The 16093-nt window shown below is 37.9% G+C and overlaps 1 protein-coding gene and 1 long non-coding RNA gene across 2 annotated transcripts; one reads left to right on the forward strand and one right to left on the reverse strand.

Moving 5' to 3' along the window:
- Positions 1-497: 497 nt before the first annotated feature.
- Positions 498-9664, reverse strand: LOC141278874 (uncharacterized). The gene is made up of 3 exons (XR_012332270.1): positions 9536-9664; positions 3533-3586; positions 498-565 (listed from the first exon to the last, which is right to left on the reverse strand). It is a non-coding gene; the product is annotated as an uncharacterized lncRNA (long non-coding RNA).
- IZUMO3 (IZUMO family member 3) lies at positions 5052-7498 on the forward strand. The gene is given in 8 exon segments (XM_004310858.3): positions 5052-5283; positions 5421-5495; positions 5644-5733; positions 5950-5967; positions 6420-6500; positions 6925-7015; positions 7367-7449; positions 7452-7498. Coding segments are annotated over 8 exon segments (717 nt in total).
- Positions 9665-16093: the final 6429 nt, after the last annotated feature.

Genomic DNA, 16093 nt, shown 5'->3' on the forward strand with positions numbered 1-16093 from the left:
GAAAATTGAGTACTGCAATTGACAAGCAAAGAAACTACAGTTGAACATAAATGTTCTTCATATTCTCTATACAAGTAACTTAAAAGGAAGAAAAAGAATTGGATGTGAGAAGAAATATTAGAAGATTATTGGGATTACAGACTCCATTTATTGTTTAAAATGAGAAATAATTTTTCTTTTCTCACAAAAATAATTTCCTGAGGGTCTCTCTTCTTGCTAATTAGAGGCGGTGATGATTTTTACCTTGAATTAACTCTGTTCAAGGGACATTTTGGTATTTTGGAAACACATGGACTTTGAAGGCAGACAAATGTCTGTTACAACCCCAAATTTTTCCCTTACTAGGTGTGTGACCTTCAACACTCTCCTTAGCGTCTCTGAACATCAGGCTCATATTTTATGTAAAGGAAAGAGTAATGCACACTTGTGGTGAGTACTAAATACTGTGGCGTTTATGTTGCAAGCTCACCTATTTACACTACTCTCTGATATACAAAGGATACATAGCCTCTTCATAGTCTATAGTTGGTCTGAACTTTCTCTGGAAACCTTACTTCTTACCTCACTGGGGAGAGGAAAAAAAAGAAATATTAGAACAATATGATAAATTTGATCCCACCCCAAAATTTGAACATTTTCTTAAGGTAACTAAATTTCCTTTGGAGGAATCATTTTTTCATATTTCCCCCTTTCCCTGCTTCTATGTAAAACGGAACCTAAGAATGTGGAGGTGGGGGTCCTATGTTAATTCATGAACCACCCCCATGGTTGAAGGGGGCCCATGGGTGCATAGCATGTTGAGGAAAGTTGTCTATTTATAACAGCACCTACTTAGGAGATATAAAACTGTTATATTTTCCACCCTAGCTAGCTCAACCTCCTGAAACTGATAAGAAACCATGAACACTGAGAAACTCTGGGATGCTAGACCTTTCTTGGGCCTAATTAAAATATCTTCCTAATCACTGAAAAATCAAGCTTCTTTTACCTAACTATGGACTCAATCCATCTTACCAAGTATGTTAAAAATGAACTCTCTTTCTAGTATTTAAAACCCCTGAGTTTTCTTCCTCAGTGAACTTTGCAGTGAATTTCTTCACTGATGTGTGTTCCCTGGCATGACAGCATTTTTTTTTTTAACTTTGAGGATATCTGCTTCATTCTTTGCCAATGTGTTGGTATCTTTAAGGTAAAGTTGGTATCACCCTACCTCTCACTATTCTTGCAGTGTTTGCTGAGAAACTCTGCAAGTGGAACACTTCGAATCTGTTCTCTCTTTCCTTGGGGTCTAGTGGCCTTTCCTAACAATTTGGTCCCATCGAGGCCCTGGGGATTGCTGCAGACTCCTTTTCCTTTCTTGGCCTGGTGGTTTGCTATCCAGATCTCAGACAAAGGACCCTTTACCTAAAGCTTTAATGATACACACTGGCAAGTTCCCCAGTCAGATGCTGAGTTCACTTGCACATCCTTGCCTAGCAGCCAGTGGGAACATATTCGTTTTTCCATGCCATGTGGGAACTGGCACTGTCTCAGGAGTGTCTTCTATTATCCAGTCCTACAGGCTTTTCCTTAGGTACTATTATCTGCGCGTGGGTAATGGTGTAGTTTTCAGAGCCGCTAAAGGATGCAAGGCAAAAGCTTCTCTCCCCTCATTATTTCCTTTAACCTAATATATCTTCCCTCCTGGGACCTTCCCAGAGAGAAGAGGTTGTGACACACATCTTCTGCTTCCTTTACTTCTCTCCCCCTCATTCTTCCCACAATCCCTACTGATTGGATCAACTTTCTTTTAGTTTGATTTCCTATCAGGTAGAGATTTCTTCAAAGTTTTCCAGGCTCAAACCTTATGACTTTTCCTAAAACATGAGTAGAATATGGAGAGACTGGCTTAATGACAATGGAATGTAAATGAACAGGAATACAGAAAATATTGAAATTATTTTACATGTGAAATATCTGGCACATAGTAATTATTTAAATATTTAAATCTATGACTATTATACTGCCTAGAAAGATAATTTATAACATAGCCAAATATCAAATAATGGCTTCCTAGTCTCAGTTTACAATCAGGAAAGAAGTTAATATCACCTGACTTTAAGAAATATCCGGATCATTTGACAAACTTGTAGATAATCAAGTGAAGCGATAAGAAAAGCAAGGCAGCAGGGCTCAGCTGGGACAGATAACCCAGGAGAAAAGATGATGTAAGAAGCTTTAGGGACAGTGATTCATTATTTTTATTTTTTATATGGATCTGGGATCCACCATGGAACGTGGGCAAATTACCGTGAGAAGCTTCTTGCTCTTCTTTATGAAACTTTTTCTTCAGATTTTAAACCTCAGTGCATTATATGACTTGTAACAAAGGCCAAATGTTACAACACATCTGGTTCTAGCCCTTAAAAGAGGGACTCTCTAATTGATAGTGCTGTACAACAACAACAAAAAATACACAACGCTGCCCATGAATATCTTATCTCTGTAAGAACAACAAACAAGCAAATATATATTTGGTACAATATTACGAATGCATGTGCTGTCATGTATCTTTTATACTATTTGAGGCAAATACGGAGCTCAGGTAGCTATTCTACAGATTCACTCTGACCATAAATCATATCCCCTTGATGCCGATCCAAACCAAACACTAGCAATAATCACTCTAGGATTTGGGTGTTAGCCTTTTGCCTCCCTGACACAAGTACTATTATTTTAATTAGGTAATGTGATCATTATATTATTAATCAATTTCCAGACAGCTCTTCTTTTCCAAAGCTAAAATACTTTTCATATACGAAATCCAAAGAACTAGCCCATGTTAACTGTGGCTATTTTCTTACATGTTATATACACCATCATCAGTAATTTCAGGATGCTTCCCCTAAAGGTTCCTGAACATTACTGGGTCTCACTCATAACCATATATTCATTAATTGTTTCTAGTCTCCTGGACCCAGCCTCTCTAAAAAATTCCTCCACACTTAGTGCTATTCTGTCTTCCCCAGACCTCTGTGTGTATCTCTTTCTCTACCTTAGCACACATTGTTGTTTTCTGTCTACTGTTTACTCCATGAAAATGATAGTTCCTCCACTGTTTCCCCTTTTACATGCACCTTTCAATTTCAAGCTCTACCTGTCTGTTTAGGAAATGGTTTATTTCCAGTCTTCCCAAGACTATACAAAAGTCAAATTATTTTTTCTCTCATCCTAAAAATCTTGGATTGCAAATTAAGCTGGGAGGGTAAAGCAAGAACAAAAATGGTAGATGGGTCACTAGGTCAAGGTCAAGAAAATGTGCCATGGAATGAGGTAGAATTATTCCGTAGTATGATAAAGTGTTCCCTTTAAGCTGTCTAATCCAAAAGTAAAGGCACGTATTGTTAACTGGAAAATATCTCATCTATAGCATGTGTTTTCTCTTGAAGAATAGTCTTTCCTCATACTTGGCCACCTGCCTGCCAAGTTTCTTAACCCTCTTAGTCTCCAACTTTGGTTTCCGGAGTTACTTTAATACCATTACCACACATACCTTCAGACCTCAGCCTGTGAAAATCCTTTGGGGGTCATCCAAAGATGAGATCATCTAGCCAAGGGAACATAAAACCAGAGTGGAACATCAAAGGATTTGAATTATACTCCCTCCCCCCGCCACCATCTTCTAATTTATCAAATTCCAAGAGATTGTTTTCTGTTTTATCCCAGAAAATATTGAGGCAGTAGATAAAGTATATAGAGTTTAGAGTTAAACAGACATGAGTTTGAATCCAGATCCCTAACCAATGAATTATTTTAAGCCTCAGTTTCTTATCTATAAAATGGAAATAATCTCTCCAAGTATTGCTGTGCCATCCATGAGGACTTGGGACATTCCATCTACAGTGCTTTTAAGACAAAATCAGGCACATGGAAGGCATATAATTAGTGGTAGTTCTTTTAACTTCCCTCACAACCTTCTACTCCAGGACTCTCCCATACCTTACATCTAAAATCTACCATCAACCTTTGAAGATCCCAGGGTTTCCTAGTTTCCAGGGGGTCGCAGCCATACATGCAATATATTATAAAAGAGGTAACTAGTACTCTGGAAAGTCTGCAAAGCAGCCTTAATTTCTTCATATAACAAAGAAAATTCTTATTCAAAGAGCCTTAAACTGAAGGAAAAACATGTTTATTTGTCCACATTCCATGGAGGTGTCCTGAGAACACAGCCCATGATAACTGTAGTTATTTTCTTATATGTTACACAAAGTGTGTCATCAGCACTTTCAAGAGGTGCCTGTTAAAGAACCCTGAACATTACTGGAGTTTCACTCATCACTATGTATTCCTCAACTGTTGTTTCTAGTCTCCTGGCTCCAGATTCTCTAAAAGAAGAATGATATATAAAAAGGTTACAGAGCATAGCTGGAGAAATATTCCTACAAACAAAGGTAGCCTAAATTTCTGAGGAATTATCAATTGTATCAAAATCATTATTATCAATGATTATCAATTATATGCAGACCCCCATTGCTAATTTTCAACAATACTGCTACCATCAGGGACTGGGACCCCAAGAAGCTCAATATTCCAAGTTTTTCTTACCTCTTCTATAAAAGCAGAGCTTGGGCTAAGCAATCTAAAGTCCTAAGAGATCTCTTCCAACATCCACTGCTATTGAGATACTACTTCAGTGATCAGCAGGAGTGTGGGAATTTACTAAGAACACAGTAAGACAGAGTTAAAGACTTTTCTGAGATATCTCCATGCACGGAACTCTGCTTGTGTGAGCACAAGACTTCTCTCTCTCTGTGTGTGTTCCACACTCAGAACTCAGGTATCTGCTCCCCAGCTGGCAGTTCCCTCTCTCTGTAATGAAGGATAAGTCAGAAAACTGAAGATCCTTAGAGAAATGAGATTGCCTAGAAGTGGGATGGAAATCGAGGGGAAGGTGGAGTCAGACTATCCAGGACAAGGCTCTCATTCCTGGAGTTTTGAAGGAAAGGGAACTTGGTGAACTAGTTGCCAGGACAACCTGATCTTGAGGCAAGGGTGGTCGGGGCAAGGAAATGGGGGACCTGCGGCTGCTCTTGCTCCTGCCCCTGTCCCTGGCAGCCTTCCACGGGGTCAAAGGCTGTTTGGAATGTGACCCCAAATTCATCAAGGATATTAAGTCCTTGCTGGTAAAGCTGGTACCCTCAGAAGTCCCTGGCTGAACTCATCTGCTTGAACGGCAGATTAAGAAGATGATCTGTTTAAGCTTCAAGGTCTCCCACAGTGACAAGATGCTTCGGGTGTTGGGTGAGCAAAGCTCGAGTCCCTGAGAGTTTGGGGGGTTAAAGGGAGAAGGGAGGCAGGGAAGAGAGCACCTGGGCCCACATAATTTCCTCCATAAATGTAATTATTCTCCCACATGTTCCTTCACCCTTCCTCTCTAGCTGTTCAAAAGGATGTCAATTTGAGAACATGGCTGAAGAATGAACTTTATAAACTGAGCAATGAAACATGGAAAGGTGAGGTACTGTTTCAGTGTTAAGAGACTGTACTGCCCAAGAAAGTATGAGAAAAATTCACTGGGGAAAACAAGGCAAAACAATTAGGATTAAATTATGAAGGGATAGGCCACCCCTATTTTCTGATGTCCCTTCCACCCCCCTTTAGGTGCCCTTATCCTTCAAGTCAAGCTTCTCGATGTCCGCCAAAACCTGGAATCCAAACTGAAAGAACTATTAAAGAACTTCTCTGAAGTTGGTAATATAAGATGTCTATCTAACAACACTGAAATTATGTGAAAGGAATAGGAAATGAGGGGTGAGAGGAGGAATGTGATTTCACATTAGAATAATTTAGAATGGGTGGAGAGGTGGCTGGAACTTAATGGGTAACCAAATAAAGATGACTTGGGGATAACTATGGCAAACACTAAGTTGATTCTAAGCTCATTAGATCTTTCTGATTCTCTTTTACCTTGTTCTGAAGATTGTGGTATGTACAGTATATGTGATGCCTTGAGGTTTCAGCCATATTTTCCCATCTCCTGTGCTCTATATGACCCTATCTCTTCTACTTGTCACATTGAGAATGCAATTCCTAGAGCTATTGGCTACTAGGGGGAATGTCAACGATCTCTGACAACAAAAAATATTTTATAAAATCTCAGACACCCCAGAGATTTTAGAGGTGCTAAGAGGCCTTCTATAGTAGAGTTTATAACCCAAAGCACCAATATAAGCTGAGCCATCATTTTCCTACTTCTTCCCAGAGATCTGACTTAAATTATTTAGGGTTTTGACCCATCAATAAAATTGACTGCTAGGGGAAGAAGAAAGTCACAGCAATGTAACCAATGGAAATGCCTGAGATCTAATCCATACTTGGTGTCTGAGCTAAGGAAACTCCATGCCATGGCCCCCTTCCAACTATCTTTCTTCTCTCAGTCGTGACTGAAGGTCCTATCCTGGATTGTTGGACCTGTCTTCGCATCACCACTTGGTGCTTCAAAGGAGAATATTGTGCAGGTAACAAAGATTGCAGTGTGGCATTTTGAAAGGCCAGGGATCAAGGAGTTCTTCATTGATTTACTCCACAAATATTTGTTGATCACCTTCTCTGTAGGTCATGCTAATGCCACAAATAAGAGCTAAGATGCTGGACAAAATTTGTACCAGTATGAATTACCAGGCACTGGATAACTGAAGAGCTTAGAAATGAAAAAGCTGTACTAAAGCTGGAGAAATTAGGCTAGGGGCAGTAAGAGAAAAAGTTTTGTAGAGCCTAGGAGTCTAAGCAATTAATAAAGATCAGAATAACCAGGGAACAGTGATGTAAGTGGTGAACAGGGCAATTTTTAAGGTTAAAAAGAGTCTTCTTATGGATAAAGTTCTCAAGTTACTAATTTCCTTCTCCAAAATTCACTTTCTTTTTTGCCCTTTCTTCTTTCAGAAGATGATCCAAAGAAGGCTGAGAATCAAGAGATCACACTATTTCTGATATTACTAGCAGAAGGTGTAATATTGGGAGGTGCTTTGTTACTGTGAGTTTTCCTCCCTCCAAACGAACACTGGATCAAGCATTTCTTTGGCAAAGAGACTGCCCAATCTTCCCCTTCCTTCCAATGGAAATAATGGGAAAGAAGTCATTTCAAAATCTGGGATCTCATACTAACAGGAATGAGATAAAGTTTGATGGGATAAAAGTTGGAACATAGGAAATGGAGGAGGTACAATGAAGTATGAGAACATAGGAAATGGAGGAGGTACAATGAAGTATGAGAAAAACTTTTGTAGAGGAATTCAAAAAAGGAAGAAAAAACAATTGTTACAATTTTTTTTAAGAGTTGGGCTACTAGTACTGAAGTTGGGATTATCTTATTTCTCTAGTCTAGATTCCATTTTTGCATCTCTCATCGGAGGAAAATGAAGGCAATACGAAGGTCATTAAAGAAATACTTGGAGAGGAAACTTGAAGAATAGGGATAATGGATGAGAAGGAGAAAGATTTTGGAGGCAGAAAATAAATACAGAGACACAGCCAGAAGGTCTTTCATAATTCTCTTACGTGTTGACTCAGAGTAGAAAACCGGGAATTAAGCTCTTTTGCAGTCATAAAGTCAGAGTATTCTAAAACTGAACTTAAGAGTTTCTCTAGTAAAGACCCTTTCTGATAACCTGAAGCAATGGAAGCAAATGATTTACTGGAAGTTGTACAGAAAGTAATGCTGGTATGCTACAATGCACATAAAAGATGATACGCTGCATGATAGTAAAGAATGCATGGTTGTCTAAGATTCTACGGAAAACGTAATAAAGACTCAGCTTTTTTTCTCATCCTATCAGTCTAAGCATCCTATCAGCTTGGAAAAAAGTTTTATTTTTATTCAAGAAGTTTACTCTAAAATCATTCCATTGATTGGTCCACTTATTAAGAAATCAAACATATTTTTTCAAAAGTAGTTATCAATAAAATGGCATTTTGAAGTGTATACTAAATACAATATTTCCACATCTTAATGTGTATAACTATTACCAACAAAATTTAAAGTATGGTTTTGGTTCTTCTGTTTAAAAAAAAAGGCAAAATAAGAGAAGTGGAATCAATTTCTTAATAGTGTAGACTACATTTAGGATAATGATGACATAGATGGAAAATTTATACTTGCAGAACAGAACACTATCTTTTTCCTAAACCTGTCTTTTTCTATGATGTAAATCAATGTTCAACTTATTATAAATAAGAATAAAGTTCCTTGTAATCACCCTAAAAAAAAAGAATTCATGGTTGGAAACTCATTAATGTCTTTAATCAGGAAAATTTTTAAATTTCTAAGTTTGCTTTTATTTCCACGTTTCTATATTTATCTACGTTTCCATATTTATTAGGTTCAATGTGGAAAATTCCTTGGCAATTCATAACACTCAATCTTCATCATGATATGACACACACATACACACACACATGCACACACACAAAGTCCAAAATATTAGTCCTGAGTTGAGATTTGTCCCAGTCATTTTTCCCTAAATCTATGGTCTATGACTGAATTAGATATTACTGTCTTAGTCTAGTTGTCCTTATTGAACACTTTTTAATGTGTATACTACCCTAACCAGCGCTTTACATCTACTATCTAATTGAACTCTTGCAATAATCTTTTTTTTCTTTCTTTCTTTTTTTTGTGGTACGCGGGCCTCTCACTGTGGCCTCTCCCGTTGCGGAGCACAGGCTCAGCGGCCATGGCTCACGGGCCCAGCCGCTCCGCGGCATGTGGGATCCTCCCGGACCGGGGCACGAACCCGTGTCCCCTGCATCGGCAGGCGGACTCCCAACCACTGCACCAGGGAAGCCCTTACAATAATCTTTTGAGTAATATTGTTATTTACCTCCACGTTATGGATGAGGAAACGGGAAAATATCTAACTCGAGGTCCACAGCGACTAATCTAGCTATGATAAACTCCCCTCGTGGCTAACCTGTGCTTACTCACACCATCTGACTGGAACTCACAGCTATAGACATGCAGTTATGAAAGACAGATTAATGGAAAGATAATAAGTGTGGGTTTATTGTCAACATCAACTTGATTACAGACAGTGGTGGCAAAGCCTGGAATAAAACTGAGGCCTGGCTAACCCTAAAATACATGAACTTTTCCACTCTATTTTGTGTCCTTTTATTCTGGAAGCTTATTTCAAAAGAAAAACACCACAGTTTAGCAGTAGGAGAATAGGTCCTGCTTCAGTGGTGGGTAGAAGTGTTTGCAAATCTTTCACCCACTGTAGATCTTTGAGTACTTGTTTGTTGTTGCTGCTATATTAATGAAATATTGAATGAATCAGAATATACTTGAGGAGAACCTGAACGTTAATATCTCTCAGTTGCTAAATTTGAACTTCATGTTAAAAATAATCGTGTTGTTGGCACCTATCATTTTCCAACGATTTAAGGCTCACCTTACCAAATAATTCTTGAGACTAACTCCTTTCATGGTCTTTATAAATTATGGTTTTTATACTTATTTTTCATTATAGATAATTATACAAATACGATAACATACTTGCTAGATTTTGTGTGTTTTTGTGTCTCTTTGTTTGCTTTAGTGCAGCCTTTTAAATTTCTTGTCATATTGGCTTATTGTCCCCTCCCCACTCCTCTTGTATTTCATTCTCATCACTCTCTTCTAGAAAACCTAGGTTGACAAGGATATGTATTTCATTATTTTATCCAAACCTAAATGGTTATAAGTAAACAGATACACATACATACATACAAATACATTTACACATGTAATTTTTTTGCTATTAAAAATTATGCACACTAATGCATGTTGATTTCACACTTAAATACTTTGTGGAAATTAAGCTAACTGGTATCAACATCTATTCACTCTTTTTGGCAGTTGCACACAATAGCATCGTACCATAATTATTTTAACATTCCTCTATTTTGGGTATTCTCTTCATTAGCTTTTTTTAGTCAGTATAAATAATGCTGCAATAACCATCTGTGCAATAAATATCTACTTATTGATTCTCCCATGTGTAAGAGATAGTGTTCAGAACTGGAATATCTGAAGTGAAAATTATTATATGTGCTTCATCAGAGTCTGCCCACATACCCCAACCCAACTTACAGGATCCCATTCTTTCCTAATCAATGCCCTCACTTTAACATTAGACACCTTACAAGGCTGGGATTCTACTTGAATTGTAATTCAGCCAATAGCAGGATAAGGTCCTGTGTTTTATTTCCAGCAATTTCAACTATAGGAGCTATAGGAGATAAGGCTCTTCCTCAGAGCACACCTAGGAGCTCATAGGTCACATATACGGGGTTTGAGCTGAGAATTTGAATCCTGGAGCTCATCCTTTTAGCATTTTGTCCAGAAAAAGAGGAGCAACCAATCAACATCATCACATTACTTAGTTTTCGAAAAATGATAGAAAGTATCATATACAGAACCACCTAACTTGCTTCTTATAAGTCGTTGAGTAGGAGTATCCAGTGGAGATGTTTTACATAACTCTATAAACAGTTCATGCTGAGGACTGTCAGTGCTCTCTTTACTACTGGCAGTAAATCATCAGCAACTTTAAATGTAATAGGACTAGAGAGCCAATTCAAAAAGCCCAAAACCAATTCTGAAAACTCGTCCTTAAAATTATATTCCTCTAGAACTACTCTCAACTCCAAAATCTGTATTAGTCTGGGTTCCTCAGAGGAACAGAACTAATAAGATACAGATAGATATGTAAGAGGAGATTTATTACAGGAATTGGCTCACATCATTATGGAGACTAAAATATTGCATCATATGCAGCCTGCAAGTTGGAGAACCAGGAAAGCCAGTGATATAATTCACTTAGAGTCTGAAGGCCTGAGAATCAGGGGGATCTACCTGGTATGAGTCCTAGAGTCGGAAAGCCCAAGAACCAGGAGATCCCATGGCGAGAGAAGGAGAAAGACCGAGGGAGAGAATATGTGCTTTTCCTCCACCTTTTTGTTCTATCGGGGCCCTCAATGGATTGGATGATGCCCACGCACACTGGTGAGGGCAGATATTTTTTACTCAGTCTACTAATTCAAATGTTAATCTCTTCCAAAATTACCCTTACAGGCAAACCCAGAACCAATATTTTGCCAGCTCTCTGGGCTTCCCTTAGCCCAGTCAAGTTGAACACATAAAAATAACAATCACAAAACATTACCTATCAAGTGTTGTGAAGAGTAGCTAATTATACGCATTTGAGACTATAACCTTCTATTCATCATATATCATAAAGATTAAAAAGTAAAATAATATTGAATAGGACATTTTAAGTAGCTAGGAACAGAACAAAGTAAACTCAAAACATGTACAAAGAGGGAAAATTAGATTGTATCTTAATGAAATGCAAAGCAGAAAATAAAGAGATAACACCAGATGCTAATAAAAGTCTTCATCCACACAGAACAAAAAATTTTAAAGATACATTAAAAAGGTAGAAATAAAAGGATCAAAACTATAGACAGAATTTATTTTTATCTTAAGAGACTCTTTTAAACAACTATAACATTTAAAACTTGGATGAAAGGATATTTTTATTAAAAGTACAAATTACCAATACTGACGTAGGAAGAAAAAATAACCCACGTTGCCAATGTTCTTTAAAGAAATTTAAAAATGGTATGAGCACTACTGAGAACAAATGCCATGCTTAAGGAAAAATCTGAAATGAGACACAACATGCTGACTTTGATTTTTACCTGAATGGTGAAACTATGATTTCTTCCCACCTTAAGCACATGGTGCTTGCTTGTTTCCTTCACTAAAGCAAGGAATACAGGAGAACAGGTGGTTTTGATGGAAAGAGCCCAATTTCAGTTTTGAAAATACTAAGTATCAATTTTGTTGGGTTTCAAAAACAGACATCCATTCAGTGTTTGAATTTACATATATGAATATATAGCAAGAAGATCAAAGCTAATGAAACCTATTTCAAAACAACACTTGAACAGAATAGTGAACCTGAAAATATGACTAAGAAGATCATCCAGGTGAAAAGGTAGAGAAGAAGTGATGAAGATCAAGGATAGGATACTAAAGATGCCCATATGATAGTAAAATTAAAATATAATTCTAAGTGGGCAGAGAGGAACAGCCAGAAATATTATGTTATTAAGATATCTATAATATTAAGATACTTACAATATTAAGACACCTAAAAATCCAACCTGTTTTGTATAGTCTTACTCCTTGGAAAACCTTTATTTGAGATGCTGCCTTTGGGCTGCCTTTGGGCTGAACTCCCATCAGCTTTGACTATGTGTTTCAAATTTGTGACCCTTCCATCTGCACAATTTACTGCAATTGCTTTATAATATAAATCCAGAGTCTGATCGTTATCATTTCTAGAATCACCAACATGAGGAGGAGCTGGTTGTTTTGTGTTTCTATGTGTTTACAGTACAGTAACATGAAGATTACCTAATTAAACTATATGTTCATCTACTAGGAAAGGTCATGTGGTACTTATATTTTCAAATGTCAAATACAAAATTAATTGCTTACAATCCTAATTTAAGCTTGAGCTAACAGTTAATATTTAAAAAAAAAAGATATGTAAAAACACCTTTCCAACAAGCAAATCCTCAACCCAAACCTCATTTATAGCTTAGTGAAACAATACAAATCATTTTATTACTGGAACAATTATATTTTAAGAACTAACATATACTCCAATGTCCCGATGTCAACCCTGCATGAGTTTATTTCTAGCATTTCCCTAGGATATACAAATCAATCATTAGGGGAACATATTTCTCTGAGTCTGTGAACCTGGCATAGTTGGTGCAATTTCTGACCCCCCCCCCCCATCATTCTTGCGGTTACTTTATTAAGAATCAGTATTTTCTAAGGTTTTTTTTTTTTTCTTCAGGAAAAAGAGGTCAGAGGTGAGGTTCCACTTAGCTTTTACTGAATAAAAATTTAATAATTTATTTTATCTAGAGGTAACATTAGAAGGTGCTAGTCAATCTAATTAAGGTGCTCAAAACATAAATTATTAGAACATAAAAAATAAAAGCTAACTAACAAGATAAAACAACAGCTGGTTTAATACTGGAAGCTTCTTAATTTCCAATTATTAATAGTCTTTCTAACTTCATTCCCCTACATCCTGACTCAAAAGGAGGTTGTACCTTCTTCCACCTAAGGCAAATGCTTTATGATTTATACTTCCTGACCAGCCTCTTCTAGAACATTCCTTCATTATTTATCTCCCATCATTTGTCTCCTTTCTCTTCCTCAATACTAGGTCTTTACTCTTAGTGTCCATTACTATAAGTTAAAGCCTCTTTTCTTCATCCTTTTAATTTATTTAATTTATTTATTTATGGCTGTGTTGGGTCTTCATTTCTGTGCAAGGGCTTTCTCCAGCTGTGGCAAGCAGGGGCCACTCTTCATCGCGGTGCACGGTCCTCTCACTATCGCGGCCTCTCTTGTTGCGGAGCACAGGCTCCAGACGCGCAGGCTCAGTGATTGTGGCTCACGGGCCCAGTTGCTCCACGGTATGTGGGATCCTCCCAGACCAGGGCTCGAACCCATGTCCCCTGCATTGGCAGGCAGATTCTCAACCACTGTGCCACCAGGGAAGCCCTTCTTCATCCTTTATCCACTTCGAACTACCACCCCAGACCTCCCTGCCAAACTTCTTTAAAAAGCACTCTATATCTCATGACTATTTCTTCATTCCTGTTCTCCTCTCAATTCACCACAATCTGCATTCTGCTCCTCACCACCAATTGGAAATTGCTCTAAGGTTGTCACTGATCTCTTAGTTGTTACATTCAAAGAGTTCTCTTTATTCCTCAAGTTACTTGTCAGTTCTAAGACTTATCAGAGTGCTAATGGTTTCCTTCTTAAAGTACCCCTCTTGCACTTGGCAGGTTTTGTTATTTTCAAGGTTTTGTTCGAACTTTTACACCATGTTTTAGCTGCTTTTGGGGGGCTCTTCCTCCTCTGCCTACTTACTTAGAAATTGAACACCAGAGAACAGACTTCAAATTTTTTCTGCTAGCTACTCCATGGCTGGTGGAATCTCATCCACTCAGCAGGTTTTAACTATCACCTATTAATTGTATTTCCAAATTCTTAGACTTTTATTTGCACACCCCAATTCCTCCACCTCTGTTTCTGAATACATACTGGATATATCCATCTAGACATAAAATACCAATTTTAAACTCGGCATGCCTAAAACTGAACTCATTATCTTGAACCATTTCTGATTTTATACAATTCATCCTTATCCAGAGTGTCTTTCAGTCCTCATATATGAAGAAAATATATGTTGAATGTAGATTACAGATAAGGCACTTTCCTGAGCATTTTCATATTTATCTTCCCATAGATTCCACAAAATTATTTTAAATCATTTTTGTATAGATGAAGCTCAGCAAGTTTAAGTAACTTCTTCCAAGTGGTTACTTGGTAAGTGGTGGAGCCAGGATTCAAAGCCCACTAGCTAGCACTGGCTCCATGGATACCATAAATTACCCAGAAGGTAGAAGTCTCAATGTATTCTGGAATCCTCTCTCTCCTTCATCTATCCTAGCCAGTCTCTTCAATTAGCATTGATTTTCACTCCTAAATATCTCTTAAATCTCCATGGCTACTGCAGCAGTTGAAGTCCTTCTCTCCTGTCTCAGGGCTGATTGCAGTGGCCTTCTAATCAGCCTCCCTGAGCCCAGCCTCTCCAGAAGCCAAAGCCATCCTTCCTTTTGCACTCAGAATGATCAGTCTAAAAACACAAATTGATTTCTAACTCCTAAGTAAAGTACTCCAATGGCTCCTCTACTCCTAAAAGTGAAGTGTAAACTCTTTCATACAACATTTTACATTGCTTAAATTTTACCATTCCACACTATGTAATCTCACCTTTGGCCAAATGCCTTCCTAGGCCTCCTTCTCTACTTAGGGTTTGCCAAACATACTTGGCCTTTTCTTCCTCCTAGCCATTACTTGCTATGCTTTCTTGATTGCCTGGTAGTCTTCCTCAGCCTTCAAAACCCACATCTAAAGTCATCTCATAAAGCCTTTCCTGAGATGGTCAGACAGCATTAATCACCCACAATCTTCAGGATCCATTACAATTCATTTGCTTCTATAAAGCACTTTTCACTGAGGACTGTTATTATAGGGACAGTGACTATGCTATGCTTGTCTTCATATTCCCAACATCTAGCAATATACCACAAAACTGAATCAGCTTAAATGTCACTTAATCAAGGGATTTCATATAACTATGAATTAATGCCTGATTCCAAGAGGTCAGAAATCATGTCTGTTTGTCCACAGAGATCATTGCAATACCCGGTACTAAAAAATAAATAGTAGTTAAATGAAAATATAAATATGTAAATGAGAGCATTGATGAACGCTGTTATTTGGAATCAAGTATACCCTAGGTATTCTTAACACTCCCACATATACTTTGTCATATTGTCCACTGAAGCCTCAGTTCATCTTTAAAATCCCTTGCAGCTGGATGACCGACAGTGCCATGGAATAAGGGCTACCTCAACATTGTTTGGAGCTAACACATTCCATGCAGCGTAAGTCAGAGTTAGAGTAAGTACCAAGTTCCCAAATCAAGTGCACAGGTTCCTAGTGTGAAACCTAGCTCAAGGGCATCTATGGGAAGTTCTCAGCAGCTCCACTTACACCTCAGGGGAGCTGGGCTGGCTTTGCCCCACCAGCCTGTCTTACTGCCAACTGGACCAGATCTGAAGAAACCTCAAACCTTCTAATAGTTCTCATGACTTTTGGCACTGATGTAAATTGAGAAATTATCTCAAAGATCAGGAAACTGCCGCATATTCCCCTGAGTCACCCTGATAACAGGGATAAGGTGGGAGATGGGTAAGGCGCAGTAGAGATGTCAGTATTTAAGTACCTAATGGTATTAATATTAATAAACACAGAAGGTTCTGGAACATTACCCTGAGCATTTTCCTAACTTCAATATACATGTTTTTATTTTTCAACTCACCTAAAAATAGATTGAATAGCAAGATTAAGTAAAAGGACAGTAGTGAGAGTAAAGTTGGAGAATGGAAGTAAATATCTGAGGAA

Source organism: Tursiops truncatus, chromosome 6, assembly GCF_011762595.2.
Source record: "Tursiops truncatus isolate mTurTru1 chromosome 6, mTurTru1.mat.Y, whole genome shotgun sequence".
NCBI classification, from domain to species: Eukaryota; Metazoa; Chordata; class Mammalia; order Artiodactyla; family Delphinidae; genus Tursiops; species Tursiops truncatus.